Raw genomic sequence first — 17,857 nt, 5'->3', positions numbered from 1 at the left:
AGTAGGGAGCAATTCATTAGGTCACATTTCAAGAAAAGGGCATGAGAGTTGTCTTCCCACCTTGCCGGTAATGTAAAAAATAAAATCATATGGGCTAATGCTAACCCATGGATACATAAGTTTTTTTAAGCAACCAAAAGTTTAAAATTAATTTATATATATTTACCAATCTAGATGTGTTCTCACCTATGTTGGTTATCCTCCTCATAGACTTTGTAATATGTAGAACAGTCAGAGATGGTGGAGAAGGAGTGGACTGGATTGGTGATAGGAATTTAGCAGACCTAGAGTATGCTGATGATGCTGTCCTTGTTAGCAGAACACCACAGGATTTGCAATGCTTTCTTACCAGAATGCATGAAATATCACGTGAGGTTGGGCTGAAGATGAATAGAAGAAAGACAGAGATGATGAGAACGGAGTATGCAATGGAAGATAAAATATCATTGGAGGAAGAAAGGATTAATGAGGTAGAATCATTTAAGTATTTAGGAACTATGATCTCCAATACAGGGTCTTTAGAATTAGAGTTTAGTGAAAGATTGAAAAAAGCAAATCAGACAATGGCTACGTTAAGTAAAATTGGGAAATCAAATTGCCTAAAATTTCATATAAAAATCAGACTATATATCAGTTTAGTGAGATCGGTATTACTCTATGGGCATGAGTCATGGTATTACCATGAAACAATCTCCAATAGGAATAGTAGATTTGAGAATAAAGCCATCAGAAGGATATTGTGAGTTAAATGACAGGACAGGATGAGAAATAAAACTATAAGAGAGATTACTCAAGTGCCATATGTGGATGAGATCATGATGAGGGGTAGATGGAGATGGTTTGTGCATGCTCTTCCCACTCCCCAAGAGAGGTTAGTTCATCAAACGTTCAGCTGGGCTCCACAAGGCACTAGAGAATCGGAAGACCCAGGCCTACATGGCTAAGGATTATAAAGTGCGAAGTAGATGATGAATGGAGAAGTATTAAATTAAAAGCTCAAGACAGAGACGACTGGCGAAATCTAACCGAGGTACTTTGCGTCAATAGGCGAAGGAGGAGATGATGATGATGATGATGAAAAATATATTATAGTGCTGAATAACCTCACCTGTCTCAGTGCCTTGCTTCTGGCCTAAAAGTTATAATCCAATCATCCCAAAATTGTTTGCTTTTTAAAGGCTCCAATACAGTCAAGTCAATAGCCAATGAAGGGATAAACAATAAATTTTTGTGCAGACAACACCACTGTATTTTCTTGCATCAAGAAGCAAGTTTAGGAGTCTCTTCCTTGTGACTTAGGAGCTGCTTTGCTGGACAGAGGCTAGGCACATCACATTGTTGACTCACTTCAGGTAAAAAGAACAGTCTAGTTGATCAGCTGATCAGTTGAAACAAACTGTTACCCATAGAGTAGTTACTTCAACTTCAAGTGTGTTTTGGATTACAGTAAGATTGAGGGTGGTCATGCATAGATATGCTTACCACTTTCTCAAACAGGAGGAGGAGGCGATATTTTGCTCATCTGCCTCAGATCCTGTGGCATAGGTAGTAGACGCATTGCTTCAGAAGTGGTCGAACATAAAGTTCTGTGCCTTTCCACCTGTTACCCGTATTAAGACAGGTTATGAGAAGCTCTAACATGACAAAAACGAATGATGGCATTACAAAACCTCTACTGCCAGGTCAGTTTTACTACAGAACATGTTCTTTCCCTCCTTCTTGAATTTGATGCTTTAAAGGGGATTTTACTCCTTTATTTATTTTAACATCTACCTGAGTTAAGAGTTCAATGTCAGTAGTTTTGTTTTGATTCTTGAGAAGTGGGTTCAAGTCCTTGCTTGTACAGAAACACTTATCTTAAAATGTTTCCCCTCAGGGTATGTAGTTCTGAGGAAAAGAAATTTAATTTTAAAACTAATTGTGGATTAACATTAGAAAGTATAAAGTCACGTGTGTTAATGACAAAACTATCATAAACAATCACTAGTTACAAACATACCAGATGGTTATCATTGTGGAAATGGATAGATTTTCATTTCAAGTGCAATTAGCCTAATACTCACTGTTAAGTCAGAACAACTTTTATCTCTCTTGATGCTTGAGTTGGTCTACTGCCAGTTTTGTTTCAACTCTTGTGTAGGTTCCAGTCCTGGCCTAGGTAGAAACACTTACAAGAATATCTAACTCTGAGGCAGAGTGAATTCGATATTTGAAAGTATGAAATTTGTGTGTTAGTAACAAAACTACAGTATCATAGACAACCCATCTTATGATCTTACCAATTGGTGATCATAGTCAAGATAGGTTGATTTTTGGTTATAAGTACAATTACTAGAATTTAAAAGGACTATGTATGGCAGAATTGATTTCCTCTTCATTTATCGTCATATGTGGTTTGGTTAAAAACACACTGCTTGCAGCTTAGATTAACTGGAGGAGAATAATCTTGCACACTCCAAGTGTTGATTTGATCCTTTGTCCAGTGGATCTATAGATACCAACATTTTTATTTTAACAACAGAGAACCAGTGGATCAAGACCGATGAAAAAATATAATAATGATTGATGTTCACCATTACCCGTAAATTATTGAATTCCTACCTTTCTTTTTCTTTTTATAAATTGTAGTGTGATTTCAGTAAAAAAATATGCAATTTACATGGATGCTCTGACATGGATTGTTGTATCAAGAAAGACATGGTGGCTTGTTGGTTAGTTCATCAATTAAATTCAAGAACATTATGCTTATGGTTTAAGGTACCATTTTCTTTATCTGACTCACAGAGTAGGATGTTGAGTGAATATGATAGGATGATAATGTACCAGTTGTCTTGGTTTAACAGATAAGCAGATTCTCTGCTGTGTCACCAACACCGAGGCATTAAATACTGTGGAGGAACAGCAAGACAATGCTAGAGGTATATAAGAATGCCTTTCAGTTGGTTGTTAGGCTCATTTTAACAGCTCCAAAATTGTGCAGCACTACGTTTTGTAGAGCAAAGTCCCAGCAAAAATAGCTGCCTGTATTAAACAGGTCACAACCTATGATCGCCTTAGGAAAAGTGCTTAAAGTCAGTGAGTTATATTTGTTCTAACCTTTCCTTGCCAATAATGAACCCTCCACTTCCTCCATTGCCACCAAAGTTACAAGATCCAGAATCTCACCGTGTGGAGCTCAGTGACCCTGAGCTTAAGGTTGATGATTGTGATTTCTTGGAGTTTGGTGAGTGAAAGCCCATGATCATTGATGTTCCAGAACCTCAAGATCCTGTAGCAGGGCCTTTTATTACTCTGGATTCCTCTCAGCAGTAACATCTTTCTCTTAACAACATTGTGTTTGCATGAATATTGTACAAGTAAGGTAAGTCGAGCTATATTTGTTAATATAGAAATGGTCAAATTAATTGATTGTGGTTGAATTTAGTATTTTGGTGAGAATTCTAACTTTTGTTTTATGAGTAGTGCTGATGGTAATATATCCATTATGTATTATTTTTGGTTGACCAGAAAGATACGGGAACAGTGAGAGAAGGCAACCTGGTTGTAACGCCCTTTATGAAATCGTCTTTATTCCTACACAGATACAAACTTCCGAGTCATTTATGTGGGTTTACTCCCTAGTCGATTTATTATGACCAGAAAAAAAGGTGCTTAACTAGTAACTATATAATAAGTTGCTAGGCAACTCCAAGGCTGGGGAGTATCACAAGCTACTAAAAGGCAAATTCAGTCTTCTTGTTGTGTTAAGAGAACGATATCGTCTTTTCTACTTTACAATCACGACAACTTCACACTGGATTACCCTTTCAATGTTTCATTTACTAGTTCCTTATTGTGTTTTGCATTATGCATGGTGTTACCAGTTTTATGTAGACTTGCCTCAGTCGTGAATGCCCACCTTAGGGTACCTTCATGATCCTGGTCGAAGTTGACCCACATCTCTGCCCGAATTGCAGTGGTAAGCTGCGTTCCTATGAATCCTCTCGTGATTTTTTGTAGGAAGTGGCCATCCTCCCAGTGGGAGAAATATGCCCATTGTGAGAAACAAGCCAGTAGGGATAGATCCCCCTCCTCTTCTTCTTCCTTAGAAAGTTAAGAAGTGTAAGCCCCTTCCTACAGTGCACGATTATCCCCACCCTGATCCTCCTTTATTGGGACCGTCTGTGACTCTGGTAACCGAGGATGGCTGCTGTGATTTTACAGTACTGCATTACAAGTTAGTGATACTTTTGTTAATGTGTTATCACCCGTAGGGCATAGTGATTAGGAATCGCTACACGAGACTAATCCTGTGGCTTCGGCCCCTGCACTCATTGTGCAAGACTCAGTCCTTGGATCTTTAGTTCCTGACTACTCAGATCTACATAGCTTCCTATCACCTCTAACTAATGTACTTAGTGGTGAGTCCTTTATTTCAGATTTTCTGCAAAAAAGTGACTTCTCACTTTAGGAGGTATCTCCAATGAAAGTGATGAAAGTCTTGCTTTGTTCTCTACCGAGAAAACGAGTTAAGACTGCCATTTGCCCCCTGTACTGAAGCAACCCTTTTGGAAGGTTCATACCTTTCCCCTTCTTGTTATACGGGACTGGTTTGGTGCGTGTGCGTACGTCTATGGGTCCTCTGGATTGTACTCTTCGCATGAATTGTCCAGGTTTACCACAGAATTCTCTCTTAGCTTTAGCTGAAGTCATTTGGACATCCTCTGTAGTGCCTACGACTGAAACTTTGCAGGTTTGGCCAATCTGTCAACGTACGATCGTGTCATTCCCTTCCAATCATACGTTTCAGAATGCCAAAGTCATTACCATATCCTCTGACACATTGAATCTTCGTGTTTCGGCTATGAGTGTACTGTAACAGTATCTCAGTGTATACAAATGTTTTCGAACATTTCGCCATGATTGTGCGAGCTGATGTCACTGAACGCACCGCCATCTCAATGAGTGATTGTTCTTCTACACATACATACTATGAAACCATTTTGTCTCACCAACGTGATACACATGATTGTGCAGCTCCTCAAGCACATAGATGTACAGATGTTAGGTTAGTGTTGATCGTACTCTTCCGTCAACTTCGGTTGACTATCAAATCCTTCTTCCTCACAGGATCAGCCCTCTTTAGAACCTAATTTGTCTGAGAAACAAAACAAAAACAAACCCAATATTATACCATATGAGGCATTCCAATTGGTTTTCCCCTGGATGATCTTTTTCCTCACAATGATCATGCTCTAAAAGAGAATCCTTTGCTTTTTACTCTCCCTCTTATGAGAGTAGAGAATTCTACCACAGAAGCAATCATGACTTCTTCCGATCCTTTGCTGTGCCTTTCACTTACGTTCTCGTGATGATCGGGAACGCAAGGATCTACATGGGAGAATTAAGTCCAACGTACAGTAGTTCTTAACAAGGAACCCCTTCGTAATCCTAAACAGGAACCAACAGAATATGATCCTGCCCTTATCATCATGGATGTATTTGCAGGAGTGGGAGCGGGCTTTGAGGTTCCAAAGTCTGGGTCAGAGACTTCGCACTTCCTCAAGATTATGAGACATCCGTTTTTTTTAGATAGCCTGGAGGTTCCGCCATGTGCCCAAGTTATGAGTAGGTGCTTTGCCATTGATGGCATTTTTCCCAAGTCTCTGGATCCTAGACACTGCTTCTGTGTGGCTTTGTCCAATCAAATCCAGGGCACCTTGGGTCTTTGATCTTTTTAATGAACAAGTCTTGGCAGCCGAGAACTTCCTTAGGTCCAGTAGATCTTCAAAACTACCTCCGCTAGCACATTTGTGATAGGTGAAGTTCAGATGAACTTCTATATGGACTCTGAGGCTCTTCTGAGTCCTCTCCCAATAGATTCCAATGTTCCTGCACTAGTACTCAGAGGGTAAACATGAAAGTAGTTGCCATGTAAGCCATCCAGGCCTCTTATAGTTGGATCATTGGTTGGGGGCAATTTCTCGCTTAGCAGTTAGTGAAAACTAGTACTCAGAGGGTAAACATGAAAGTAGTTGCCATGTAAGCCATCCAGGCCTCTTATAGTTGGATCATTGGTTGGGGGCAATTTCTCGCTTAGCAGTTAGTGAAAACAGGAAAGAGTTAGATGTGGTCAAACAGTTCAAGGAACTGTCAAGGAGGATCTTTTTTTTCTTCATATGGTTTTCCATAGTGATAACTGCATTCTCAAGTGCAGAGATACTATTTTGGCTAGATGTACCAAAAAGTTATCTCCCAGATATTCCTACGAAACTTTAATGTGGTGGATTTTCCCAAACTTTCTTCCTATTAAAGTCGCTATGGCGATGAAGGCAAAAATGTCTAATCAGTCTTCTTTCATGAGGAGAGCTGCGGCACCTAGGAACCGCCAAGATATTCCCCGTTCAAACCGAACAATCAGCAACGAAGGCTCTTGCCTCCTGTGGACTTTCAGTAACCCAGGAAGCAAGACCACACTCCACCTTCATCAGAGAGGACACCCCTCTGGATGAAGAAGTCGAGGTCGCAGGGGCTATCTTTAGGGAGGTCATGTCCCCTAACTTGATCACCAGTGGAGGATTGCCTACAGAGCCATTGGGACAGGCCTCAGTTCTTTAAGGCCAATCCCTGAATAGTAGAATGCCTTTGGTTAGGGTATTGGATCCCATTCTTAGACTGTCTGCCCCCATTAGCTCTGACTCAGACAGTTTAACCATATCATTTGTGAGGATCTCCAAGATATCTCCTAGAAGCAGAAGTGTCCGAGGAGGTTTCAGTCAGATCTCTGGGGTTCTTCAGCCACCTCATCTTAGTCGAGAAGCTGAAGGCAGTGGGGGGGAGGTGGCTGGAGACATGTTAAAAATCTCTCCCACTTGAACTTGTTTGTTCAGCAAGCAAGGTTCAACATGAAGACCCTGACCATAGTCATTCAGTCCACCAGGAAGAATGACTTCTTGCTGATCATAGACCTGAAAGACATGAACGGTTCCAATTCATCCTAGATTAGTAAGTACCTGATATTCCCCTTGAAGGACAAGATTTATCACTTCAAAGTGCTCTGCTTTAGCCTTTCTCCAGCACCTTGGGTCTTCACCATGATCTTTGCCTTAGTCTTGGTACGTCTTGACATGTGCATCAGACTCCTAAGATATCTTGACGATTGGCTTCTTTTAGCAGAGTCTCAACCGCAGTTCCTGTATCTCAGAGATCTCCTCAACTTTTGCAAGGCATTAGGGATCCAGCTAAACCTCAAGAAGTTCAGCCTTGTACCTCAACAGCCCATCAGATACTTTGGTATGGAAATGGATTCGGTCCAAGTCAGATAATTTCCATCCGTAGACAGGGTAACAAGATTGAAAAACGTTTTAGAGCCCTTTTCCGGAAGGCAATCTTTTTCAGCCCATTCTTGGCAGAGACTTCTAGGCCATTTTACTTCCTTGGAGAAGCTAGTCCCTTTCGGAAAGATGCACCTTTGCTCAATGCAATGGGCTCTGAAGAGCCAGTGGTCACAAACATCAGACGCTCTTGCAGCCTTAGTGGCGATGCCTGTGAAGTAGTGACAGGTCTTCGGTGGTGGTTGAAACTAGAGTACCTGTTAGCAGGCAGTCCCTTGCTGGTTTTGCCTCTGTTGTTTCTACTCTTCTCAGATGCTTCTTGCCAAGGGTGGGATGAACATTTTCAGAGGAAGCAGATCTCAGGTCAATAGTCACAGTAAGACAGGACCCTCCACATCAATTAGTTGGAAATGAAAGCAGCGTACTTGGCGTTACTCCACTTATCGTAAACCCTCAAAGGTCACTCTGGTGTTGATGAATGACAACTTCACAGTAGTGACTTACATCAACAAGCAAAGGGGCTCAATATCCCATCTGCTCTGTCAACTAGCAATGCGAATCCATCATTGGGCTCAAGTCAGTACGATCTCTCAGCTTGCTTTATCCCCGGGAAGAGGAACATAATTGCAGAACATCTGAGTTGACTGGGGACGACAGTTGGTTCCAAATGGTCTTTGCTTACTCTAGCAGCAATGTTTCTTTTGACTGTGTGGGGTTCCCCGACTCAAGACACATTCGCCGCTCGCTTTAACAGCTGTGATGGAGGATGTTTGCCAGCTCCTTTTGGATGGGCTGGACATTTACGCCTTTCTACCATTCTGCCTGATACATCAGGTGCTGAACAAAATCTGTCTGTCTCGACACGTTAGAGTAACGCTAGTCGCCCCAAGGTAAGTAAGTGGAGTGATATCCTGCCCTGCTGGATCTTCTTGTGGAAGTTCCAGGAGAACTTTCAGCTTGGCCAAACATACTTCATTAACCTCACATCAGAAAGTACTGCGAGGCAGTCCGCTGTTATCTAGTTGGAGGTTATCCAGCACCATCTCCTAAAGAGAGGCTTTTCAAGACCGACGGGCAAACAGCTTTCTTGGTACCTCAAAAGTCCTCTGCAACAGTTTATCAAGCCAAGTGGTCAACTTTCTTTGATTGGTGTCGTAGGGGAATATTGCTTCACTCAAAGCCATTATTCTCCTGATAGCAGACTTTTTGTTGTTCCTAAGGAAAAAGAAATTTCTCTCAGTCATAGCGATGAAAGACTATTGCTCAGGCTTGAGTCAGGTCTTTAAGCTGAAGGGAGTCAACCTCTCCTCCTTATGGGAATTTTAGAATGGGATTCAACCTTACAGTTTTTCTCCTTGCCCTAATGTCTGGCCATATAGTGAGTGAGTTATATGACTTATCATACCCAGTTTCACATTCCAAGGGGTGGAAATAACTCTATCTCTATTGTTTCTGAGTTTTTGGCAAAAACACAGAATCCAGCTATTAATGATGTTAGATTTGACACTTTTAAGATCTTTTTTCGAGAGGGGTAACTAATGATCCTGATAATCTGTTACTATGTCCTGTAAGAGTGGTTGGGAAATACTTTAAGGGAATGGCTTCACAGCGACCGAAGGTCCCTAACCACTTCTTAAATACTGGATGCACCAAGAAAATTTCTAAGAACACATTCTCTTTTTAGTTTTGGGAGGTTATTCTTAAAGCCTATAAAGCTCCAGGAGAAGCACCACTAGCTCCTGCCTCCCCTCCCATTTTAGAGCTCATTACGTTTTTGGCCTTGCCGCAACCTTGGTGTTCCGCAAGAACCACTCAATTGCCAAAGTCCTTAGTGCAGGGGTCTGGAAGAGACAGACCTCCTTCACAAGCCACTACCTGAAAGACTGTACCCATCGATCCCTAGATGCTTTCTCCTTAGGCCCTATTGTTGCAGCTCAGTAACTAATATGGGCTAAGCTCTTACATGACTCTTAACCTTTTGTCACAGCATCAGTTATTCCCTGAATTTAAAGGGTATGAAAGTGAACAAGTTTGCTCCAGCCAGTGGAACCAGGAATATTCTCACTGGAAATACATTAGAGCAGGTAAGAATAACAAATCTTTACTTTATATTGTGATATATATCTAGAATTAGTTTTTTGATGCCTACAAAGGAATAAAACTCTATTTGGGCCAGTGACTTAGTTATGCTTTGACAATGCGACCTTGCCTCATTACGAGCCAGCCAAGTTTTCTCATTTTTATAGTCATGTATGTATATATACCTTTATGCTCACATAAGATTTTAGTGCTTACCTAGCATGATAGAGAGGTATATGTAGACCCATTCTTAACAGATTTCCTCTTTCCTAAGAAAGACTCCCCATATAAATGACTCAGAATTTTGTATCTGCATAGGAATAAACTACAAATTGTGCAATTTGTATTTTTCCTATCTATACAAAACTGATTCATTTATCCAAAGGCCCCACCTCATCCCCCTGTAATTCTTGACCATGAGTAGAGTGAATCTGCCGCGTAGTGGCTCGTGATGCTATCTAGCTTTGGAGTTGCCTAGTAACCTATTATATAGTTACCAGCTAGTCACTTTTTTTTAGCATTAGTAAATTGACTTGAGAGTAAACCCATATGAATGACTCAGATTTGTATAGCTAGGTAGAATACAAATTGAATTAAAAATTTGTAGTTTTGATATCTTAATGGGAAAACATATGTTGGTAATTGGCAGAATAGGATCCATTGTCATTTAAAAATTGTTTAGTCATGGGGCAGAGATTTCTTCCTCCCAAGAATCACAAATAATCTTCATTCTATTGTGTATACATTTTGAAATAAATTGTAAATGGCTGGACCTGCCATTCTTTAAAGACTCCCTAATATAGTTAAAGTATATAAGGTGAATGGATAGTCAATGAAAAACATGCTGTCAAAAGTTTTAGTAGTTATGGAAAGGCATTTATTTCCTGTTTTGTACAGGGAATTTCAAGAAAAGATATTATTAAGCAAGATCATTCTATGTATTGTAAAATGATATAGTTGACATTATATGTATTTGACTGGGGAATGAAAATTTAAATACTGCTCTTAATAGAGTAAATTAGTGCCCTTGCCACATGGAGGTAAAAATAGGTTTAGATTTAATGTACAGCACAGCACTTTGAAAATCTGTCCAGATTTTTTTTTTATACTGTACTACTATTCTTATCAGAGCAGTAGAGTACTGTATAGGAATCACTTTTTGCATCTTTATTATTGAGAGCATTGTTTGTGATGCCATAAATTTATTGATTATGAAATATATACTTAGAATCTGGAAATTTCTGAAAAACAGCAAAAAATAAAGCATTGATTTTTAACTAAAAGACTACATAGAGTAGTTGCTGATGGGAACTACAGTATTGTGAATACAGAATATAACCGCTATTGTCCCTCAGAGCTCATTTTTGTAATGTTATACTTACTTTTAAAAGTTCAATTTATATACAATTTGGGATTTGACGAGTAAGGGAACTGCTGCTCATTTTGTTCAGGTACTGGTCCAAAACTTTCAGGGTCGAGACAATGCCTCTAGTGTACTTGTAATGTATTTTAGTTATATGCATTTCTTCCTTATATATTTATTGTCCTTTTTCTCTACATAATGATATAAAAATTCTCCTTATAATTTGGAATGGGAGTAGGCCGTACATTTTGTACCAATGGCAACATGAGTGTCTCATTACTTTATTAGAGCCATATGCCTGTTGAAATTTTGCAATGATCAGAAGGACTAGAGCTACCACAAATTCATTCACCTAATGGAATAACATTACCAATTTTCCATCAAGTAAAAAAGAACCTCTTTCTTAGCTTAGAAGCTAAGAAATAAGCAGTTTTTATAAAAAACCAAGGAAAATACTGTTTGAGTCTACTCTTCTGTAAGTTTCAATGTCCAGTAAGAGTGATCTAATTTCATGAGAACAAAATGCTAAACTAGTTAGTTGAGCCTCAGGAAAACAGGAATGAGGAAGATTGAGTTTCTCATTACTCTGCTTACTGTCAAACACACAAACCAAAATGGTTGCCTTTACCTTTAGAGAGTTAGTAACAGCCATCTGGTTTAAGTAAAGGAGGAACTGTTACACTGGGGAAAATAAATACTGTACTAAGCATTTTTTCAGAGCATCACCAAAGCATTGAAGGATAGATTAAAAAAGTTAGCATTATATATCATGTAATGCTTTTAGCTTCAAATTTTCATGTTTCAATTCACAATTCTTACCAATATGAAAGCAATGGCCTTTATTATTTACTATGGTTATTTTCAGTAAATAGATTAGGTCGATGCAGGGATATAAGAATTCCTGAAATTTTGAAGAAAAATAATACTGTACCTCTTTCAAACACCTGCAATTTCACCTTGGGTTGAGTGAGAGTTACCTTATTGAGTCTCTCTCTCTCTCTCTCTCTCTCTCTCTCTCTCTCTCTCTCTCTCTCTCTCTCTCTCTCTCTCTCAATGGATCTCAATGGATTGCAGTAGTGTACTGTATACTGTGCATACATATGATTTAGAACATAAATAAGTATTAGGCAATAAAAATATTAAAAGTTCCAAATTCTAAGGCTTGGTCAATATGATATAGTCTGACAGAGTACTGTATGTTAGAAATTATTATGATTAATTGTCATTTGGACGATCGTCATCTAGCACACTTGCACTAACCAGTGACTCTGCTAGCAGGTGTACTCTCCGTTTTGTCGTACCTCTAAGACAATGCCGTAAAACATAAAATACTGATTGTTGGAGAGAAGCTGTTGTATTTTTGAGTTGTTAATCGAATACTGTACTGTACAAAACCAAATGTGGACTACATATAAGGCATTTCCAGTTGATGGTATTAAGAAAAACTTTTATATTTTTCAACATAAAATTTGGATTATAGCTGTTGATTAAAGTTATTTTATGTTTTAGTTAATGTAGAAATATTCAAGCTTATATTCCCAATGAATTTGTAAATTTTAAAGAAAATTTAACATTACAGTGATTAATGAAAATTTGTCATTAGGAAATCTTAATGATGTACTCGTTAAGATTTCCTGGTGACTTGTTAAGTTCTTATTTTATTTCTGATGCTTTTATGGTGATTGAAATCTTAGTAGCCTTACTATAAGGCAGATTTTAAGTCATTGTAGTATTTTTTATTATTCTTTTATTCTGCCAATGGTTATGTTCATTATTTAAAGGTTGTATTATTAATGTGTTTAAGGGTATTATTCGAGGGGTGTCTGCTTGATGCAGTTCATGAAATTGTTAGGGAGATTGGGGGGTTAATACCATCACCATGTGATGAAGTACATAATTAAGTTTTATAAAGAAATGTTTGCTAATCAATTTCGATGTATCATTATGAGGATATACTGTATTCATCAGAAAGTGCTGTTACTTTTTGGAAAAATAGTCAGTGTTGAAATTAATTGCTTTAAAGTTTACTTTTAATTGTTGATTTTTATGTAATGTATTATTTATTTATTCAAGTGCAGTTTGGTATTAGTTGATAATCTTTTAGTTAAATTTAAATCTTCTTTGAAAAACAGGGCTTATCCCGTCTACACAGTTGGTGATACTACCATGTACACGGCCACCACGTACTACCAGCCTGGATCTACTACCCCTGTGTCATACTCTCAGGTCAGTCTAATATGTACAGTTTTTATTGATCTTTTTATTTTCAGTGTAATTTTATGTTTCATTCTAAATACAGTTCCCTTATAATAATTCATGAATATACTGTACGTGCATCAGGTACTCCTTGGACATTTTGTATTTATGGTATTGTAATATTACTGGTATTAACAAATATAATTAATACAAACAGTATGATATTATTTGGAATTAAAAAATATATTGATGCATTACGGTTTAGCTGAAAAGGATGTTTGTTACTATACAAAATACAAACCCTCGTCATTTAGATAGGTTTACTCCGTTGCTGTTTTGCTACGGCCAGAATTAAGAATTGATAGATTGATTGATTATGAGTTATCTGGCATCCTGGCATCTAAGGTCATTGATGCCGAATTAAGAAAATTGTGGGATTCTGTATGGTTTCCAGAATCAGCCACACTGTGTAGGAGGGGCTTAGTCAGTGGGACTTGTATCATCTTTCTCCTGGTCATCATTCCAGTAGGATGTCTGTCTTTGACCGGTGTCTGCTATGCTTCGCTTTATGCTCTTTCTTTTACAGTGCATTTGTGATTATAAGTGTATCTTAAGTTAATATAAGAACCTGCTCCAGTCTTGAAGATTGTCCTTGTGGCACCTTCATGAATCGATTGGAGATAGACCTCATCCATTGTGTTATGGGTGTCGTGGTAATCGATACTTCTTTCTCTGCTGAGAGCAAGAAGCAGAAGCCTTTTATTCCAATACTGATCTTTCCTTTTCAGACCCTTTTTTTATAGGAGTTTCCTGAAACTTATATCAAAGGATGACTGTCGTGTTTTTCAGTATGATGATTTTGTAGATGTGTTATCACCAATCGTGATTAGTTATCCCGATTAGTTATCCCAAAATTTTACACAGTGATACAGATCCTTTGGCTTCAGCTCTTATCCAGCCAGAGTAAGAGACATTACAAGTTACATTTTTGGGCTCTGCCATGTCGTCCTGATGGAAGGTTCCTTTAGGTAGCTTTCTAAGGGATATTTTGCTGCAGTGATACTCCCAGAGAATTAACCATAGGTCTCCAGAATTCTAACTCCTGGCGAGTATCCTTAATATACTCTTTGGAGGGGGAAGATACGACACATAGCAAACCCCGGATAGATTTAACTCTTTGAGGGGGAAGAGTGGCGAACGAAGGGGATCCGTTGTCAAGGTACCTGGACCCCCTCCCTGTACTACTACGGCCCATCATTCCTTTGAACCGTAGCATTTAAGCTAAGTGCGCTCCCACGTTTCTCTCTGTGTTCTTACTGTTTTCTGGAATATTATCATGCAATATCCAGCATCTTCAGCCTCTGGAAAGTTGAGTATTTAATCTTTCCTGTGTATAATTTACAGCTCCCTTCTCCAGTTAAATTAACATTATTTAGATGTGTTAAGTGGAGCACAGCCATCTCCGGAGGTGGCCATTTTAAGACCGCTGTCGCACGTCATAAATGCAATTATTTAGTTAGTAGTGCGACTTTCCTGGTATTTAGCTATAAAGAACTTTTCTAGCTAGTTAGGCAAAATTATACTAGTGAAGATTGCATATATATATATAATATTTCCTCTTCCAAATATAACGTTTCTCTCGTATACGATAGGACCCCTGTGGTATTACTTGTAGCCGCAGTCCCCACTCGAGTTAGGTATATGTTAGTAATGTTAATCCCAATTGTTTAACCTCTTGTATCGTTTCTATTAATTCGGTTGGGGATATATATATCCCCTAGAATTATTGGTATAATTCGATACGCTTCTCTTTTAGAGAAAAGAGGATAAACCCTTCTTCCCCCTCTGAGCGCCGCCATCCCAAGCGGCAACCCCATCTTCCGTCATCGCTAACGAGTAGTTAACTCCGGCTTGACTTGGATAGTTTTTTACCGTTGATCTTCTTTGCCGCCGAGTATCTCGGCTTTGAAATATGACAGTAACTCAGGGTGTATTGTCTTGCAGCCGACAATGTCACCGATAGGGAAATCGTGATTCCTCTGCCACCCATTACGTTGTCGGTAAAGGAAGCTATGATTCCTTAGTTTACAACCGAAAGTAGGCGGCATACTTTCCGCTGCCTTTCTCCCTTGTAGACTTTAAGACATGTCTTATAACCGACAATGTCGCCGACAGGGGAACTCTTATTCCCCTGCCACCCACGACGGTGTCGATACAGGAAGCCATGCTTCCTTGATTTACAGCCGAAAGTTGACGGCATACTTGCTGTCGCCTTTCTTCCCTGTAAATTATAAGACCCTTTTCCCTCCCCCTTCTGTCCTTTAGTGTCGGCCTAGTCGTCACAATATTCCTTTGGCCGGTATTCTACAATCATACCCGCTTGGCGGGGTGACTGAGTTATCGGCCGGGTTCCTACAAGCGGCGGTTAAGTTACCGCCTCGATCAGCTCCCCCTTATGTCCTTCACTAAAGGAAGCGAATGCTCAGGGGGGAAAGGCTGAGCCGGCCCTGATGGCTACCATTGGGAAACACATTATACTGTTGAAAATTCTTCAATCCTCTCTTGGACTGCCATCCGCATACCTTGCAACCGGCAGTAAAGCCGGCAGCAAAAATTGTGGCTGAATGGAAGCTAGAATCAAATGCATTCCTCCCCTTCCATTAGAACTTTCATTCGGGGAAGGAGGCAGTAGGCAGCAGTAGCCCCCTACACTTTCAATTATTGTACTAAACTATAATAATACGGAATCTTCCTTTCCATTCTTTCTCTCTCCCTACCAGTTAGTGCTGCCAGGCACTAGCCTAACCCCGGTAGTATACCGGTAAAACTACAGTGTATGACAATACAATAGCCATTATATGTGCAGTATAATAATAAAGTAGTTAGAAAAGTACAGTATACAATGATACAGTAGTACAAGTATTCTAACATACTCTGTGTATCCTTTCCTAGTCTATTGTTGGGACCGTATAAAATGTTGAGGTGAAGTATTCCTTCAACACCCTGATGAATCCTTGGATCATCGGGACACTTATAAATCACCGTTCAGTATTAATATTCTACAAGTGGAGGAGTTAGTGTAAATATTCACTGACTCCAGCTCTACGTACGGGAGTTATTCCACTCTGTATTTTCCCTCATAGGGAAATTTGAATATTAATATTGACGGAGGTCACAGCAATTGCCTGGAAAGGAAACACAGATACTATGTGTCTTTCCTATTTCCTTTCTAGCTTACTATCCTAAGCTTTTAAATATAATATTAAGCAATACTATTTCATGTATGCATTTATATCGATGATATGAATAACCCTATACTCATTTCACCTTTTCTTTCCTTACAGGAGGAGCCAACGGTGAAGTGTGCAGTCATGTTCTGCAACCACAAGAGTAAGGACTTTTGTGGGCATACGATGTGCAGGTCTCATGCCCCCTGCTGCATCGTATGTGGATCCCTAAGGTATTGAGACCTGAAGGGTTGCTCCATCTGCTCGGCCCTGATGACCGAAGGATTTGGAGAAGATATCCCTGACACTACAGAGTCAAGGGATACAGCAAGAGAAACTCTTCGGAGGTGGGTAAGAGGGTTCCAGAAGAACTCTCCGGGACCTTACCTACCTAATGAAGCTTTGAGGTGCCTTCTGTTCCCTAAGGCCCAATCCAGCGCAGTTGTACCCCAAGCACAGGTCAAGCCTCCCTTCATCCAACTGACAGTGGATGCAGATATTAATAAGGCACTGGAAGGCATGGACATCCACCAGGAACGGATGTCGGAGGTGTCTACCGACACCGAAAAGGACCTTCTACAAGAAGACCCTGAAGAAGATGTGGTTTAACCACCTACGGAGGAAGATGGATCCGTGTCGACGATAACTGAGGACCCTCAGTTTTCCGTGACGGCATATCAACCTGTGCCGTCAACCTCTTCAGCCCCAACTCCCCATCCGGATGCGCTGATTGGCAGGAACGAAGCGCTGCTAGAGTCGATTCAGCAAATGATGGCAGTGTTCCGGAAGGAACAGCAGGAGATTAAGCAAGATCTCAAAGAGACGAAGAAAGAGGTAAGAGAAGGGAGATGCTCTGGCGTTTCCAGAGGCTTTACTAAGCCTCTTAGAGTATCTGATTTACCTCACTGCTCCGAAACCAACCCCTGGAGGTACACGGAGCATATGCCCATGATGAATGGGAAGCTCTATATCTCCGAGAAGTTGGGGGTCAAACCCCTTGAAGATCTTCAATTCTGGCCTAGCCTTTCGGCATACCCAGATTTTTACGTGAGACTGCGGGATGAACCAGCATCCCGTGAGGGGACGGAACCGAAGGAAGTCATCGTCTTTGAGCATGACAAGGCACAGGCTACTCTGTCCAAGACCTTAAAGGGAGCCGGATACACCTACTCCAAAGTCTCAGCATTGAGCAAGAGGCATCCTACCTTCATTGCTCCTTCCTCCAGAGCTTTCCCCTTCTCGGCAAAAGCTCTTGACTGTGTCATGAGAGCAGTCGATGCGGGCAAACCATGCCCAGTGCTAGAAGAATGTAGACCATTATCTCTAGCCATGCCTACCTGCGAGGAGAAGTGGAACAAGGTTCATCTAACCTTCTCCGTCTCTAAACTGGATCTGGAGATAGCAGGTCAGCAGTTCAATGAGAACCTTCCAAAACTGCTGGAGCATCTTTTGAGAAGGGAACAGGAGACAAGAGAGACTAGCCACTTCTTTGTCTCTTCAGAACTGCATGGAAATGTGTGCAGGCCTTACCAATGCCCCAGACATGTACATGGTCTTAGCCAAGTCTCACATGGGTACCCTTGTGAAGGACTTGTATGCCTTCGTCAGGTCCAGGAGGGCCTGTAGAGAGCATGTATTTGCCGCAGCAATGGTCAAACACGAACCCAGGAAGCTGATCA

At 40.2% G+C, this 17,857-nt stretch overlaps 1 protein-coding gene across 7 annotated transcripts in view; it reads left to right on the top strand.

The window, feature by feature from the left end:
* Positions 1 to 17,857, top strand: part of LOC137631761 (DNA-binding protein RFX2-like) — a 375,379-nt gene that overhangs the window by 193,522 nt on the left and 164,000 nt on the right. For all 7 annotated transcript variants that reach the window (XM_068363701.1, XM_068363700.1, XM_068363703.1 and 4 more), the window contains one exon: positions 12,888 to 12,981. In XM_068363701.1, coding sequence (XP_068219802.1) covers positions 12,888 to 12,981 — 94 coding nt within the window. The remainder of the gene's footprint in view (positions 1 to 12,887; positions 12,982 to 17,857) is intronic.

The sequence above is a fragment of the Palaemon carinicauda genome, chromosome 40 (assembly GCF_036898095.1).
Source record: "Palaemon carinicauda isolate YSFRI2023 chromosome 40, ASM3689809v2, whole genome shotgun sequence".
Classification (NCBI taxonomy): Eukaryota; Metazoa; Arthropoda; class Malacostraca; order Decapoda; family Palaemonidae; genus Palaemon; species Palaemon carinicauda.
The sequence above is the reverse complement of the archived record's forward strand: the minus strand, read 5'-3'. Positions and strand labels throughout refer to the sequence as shown.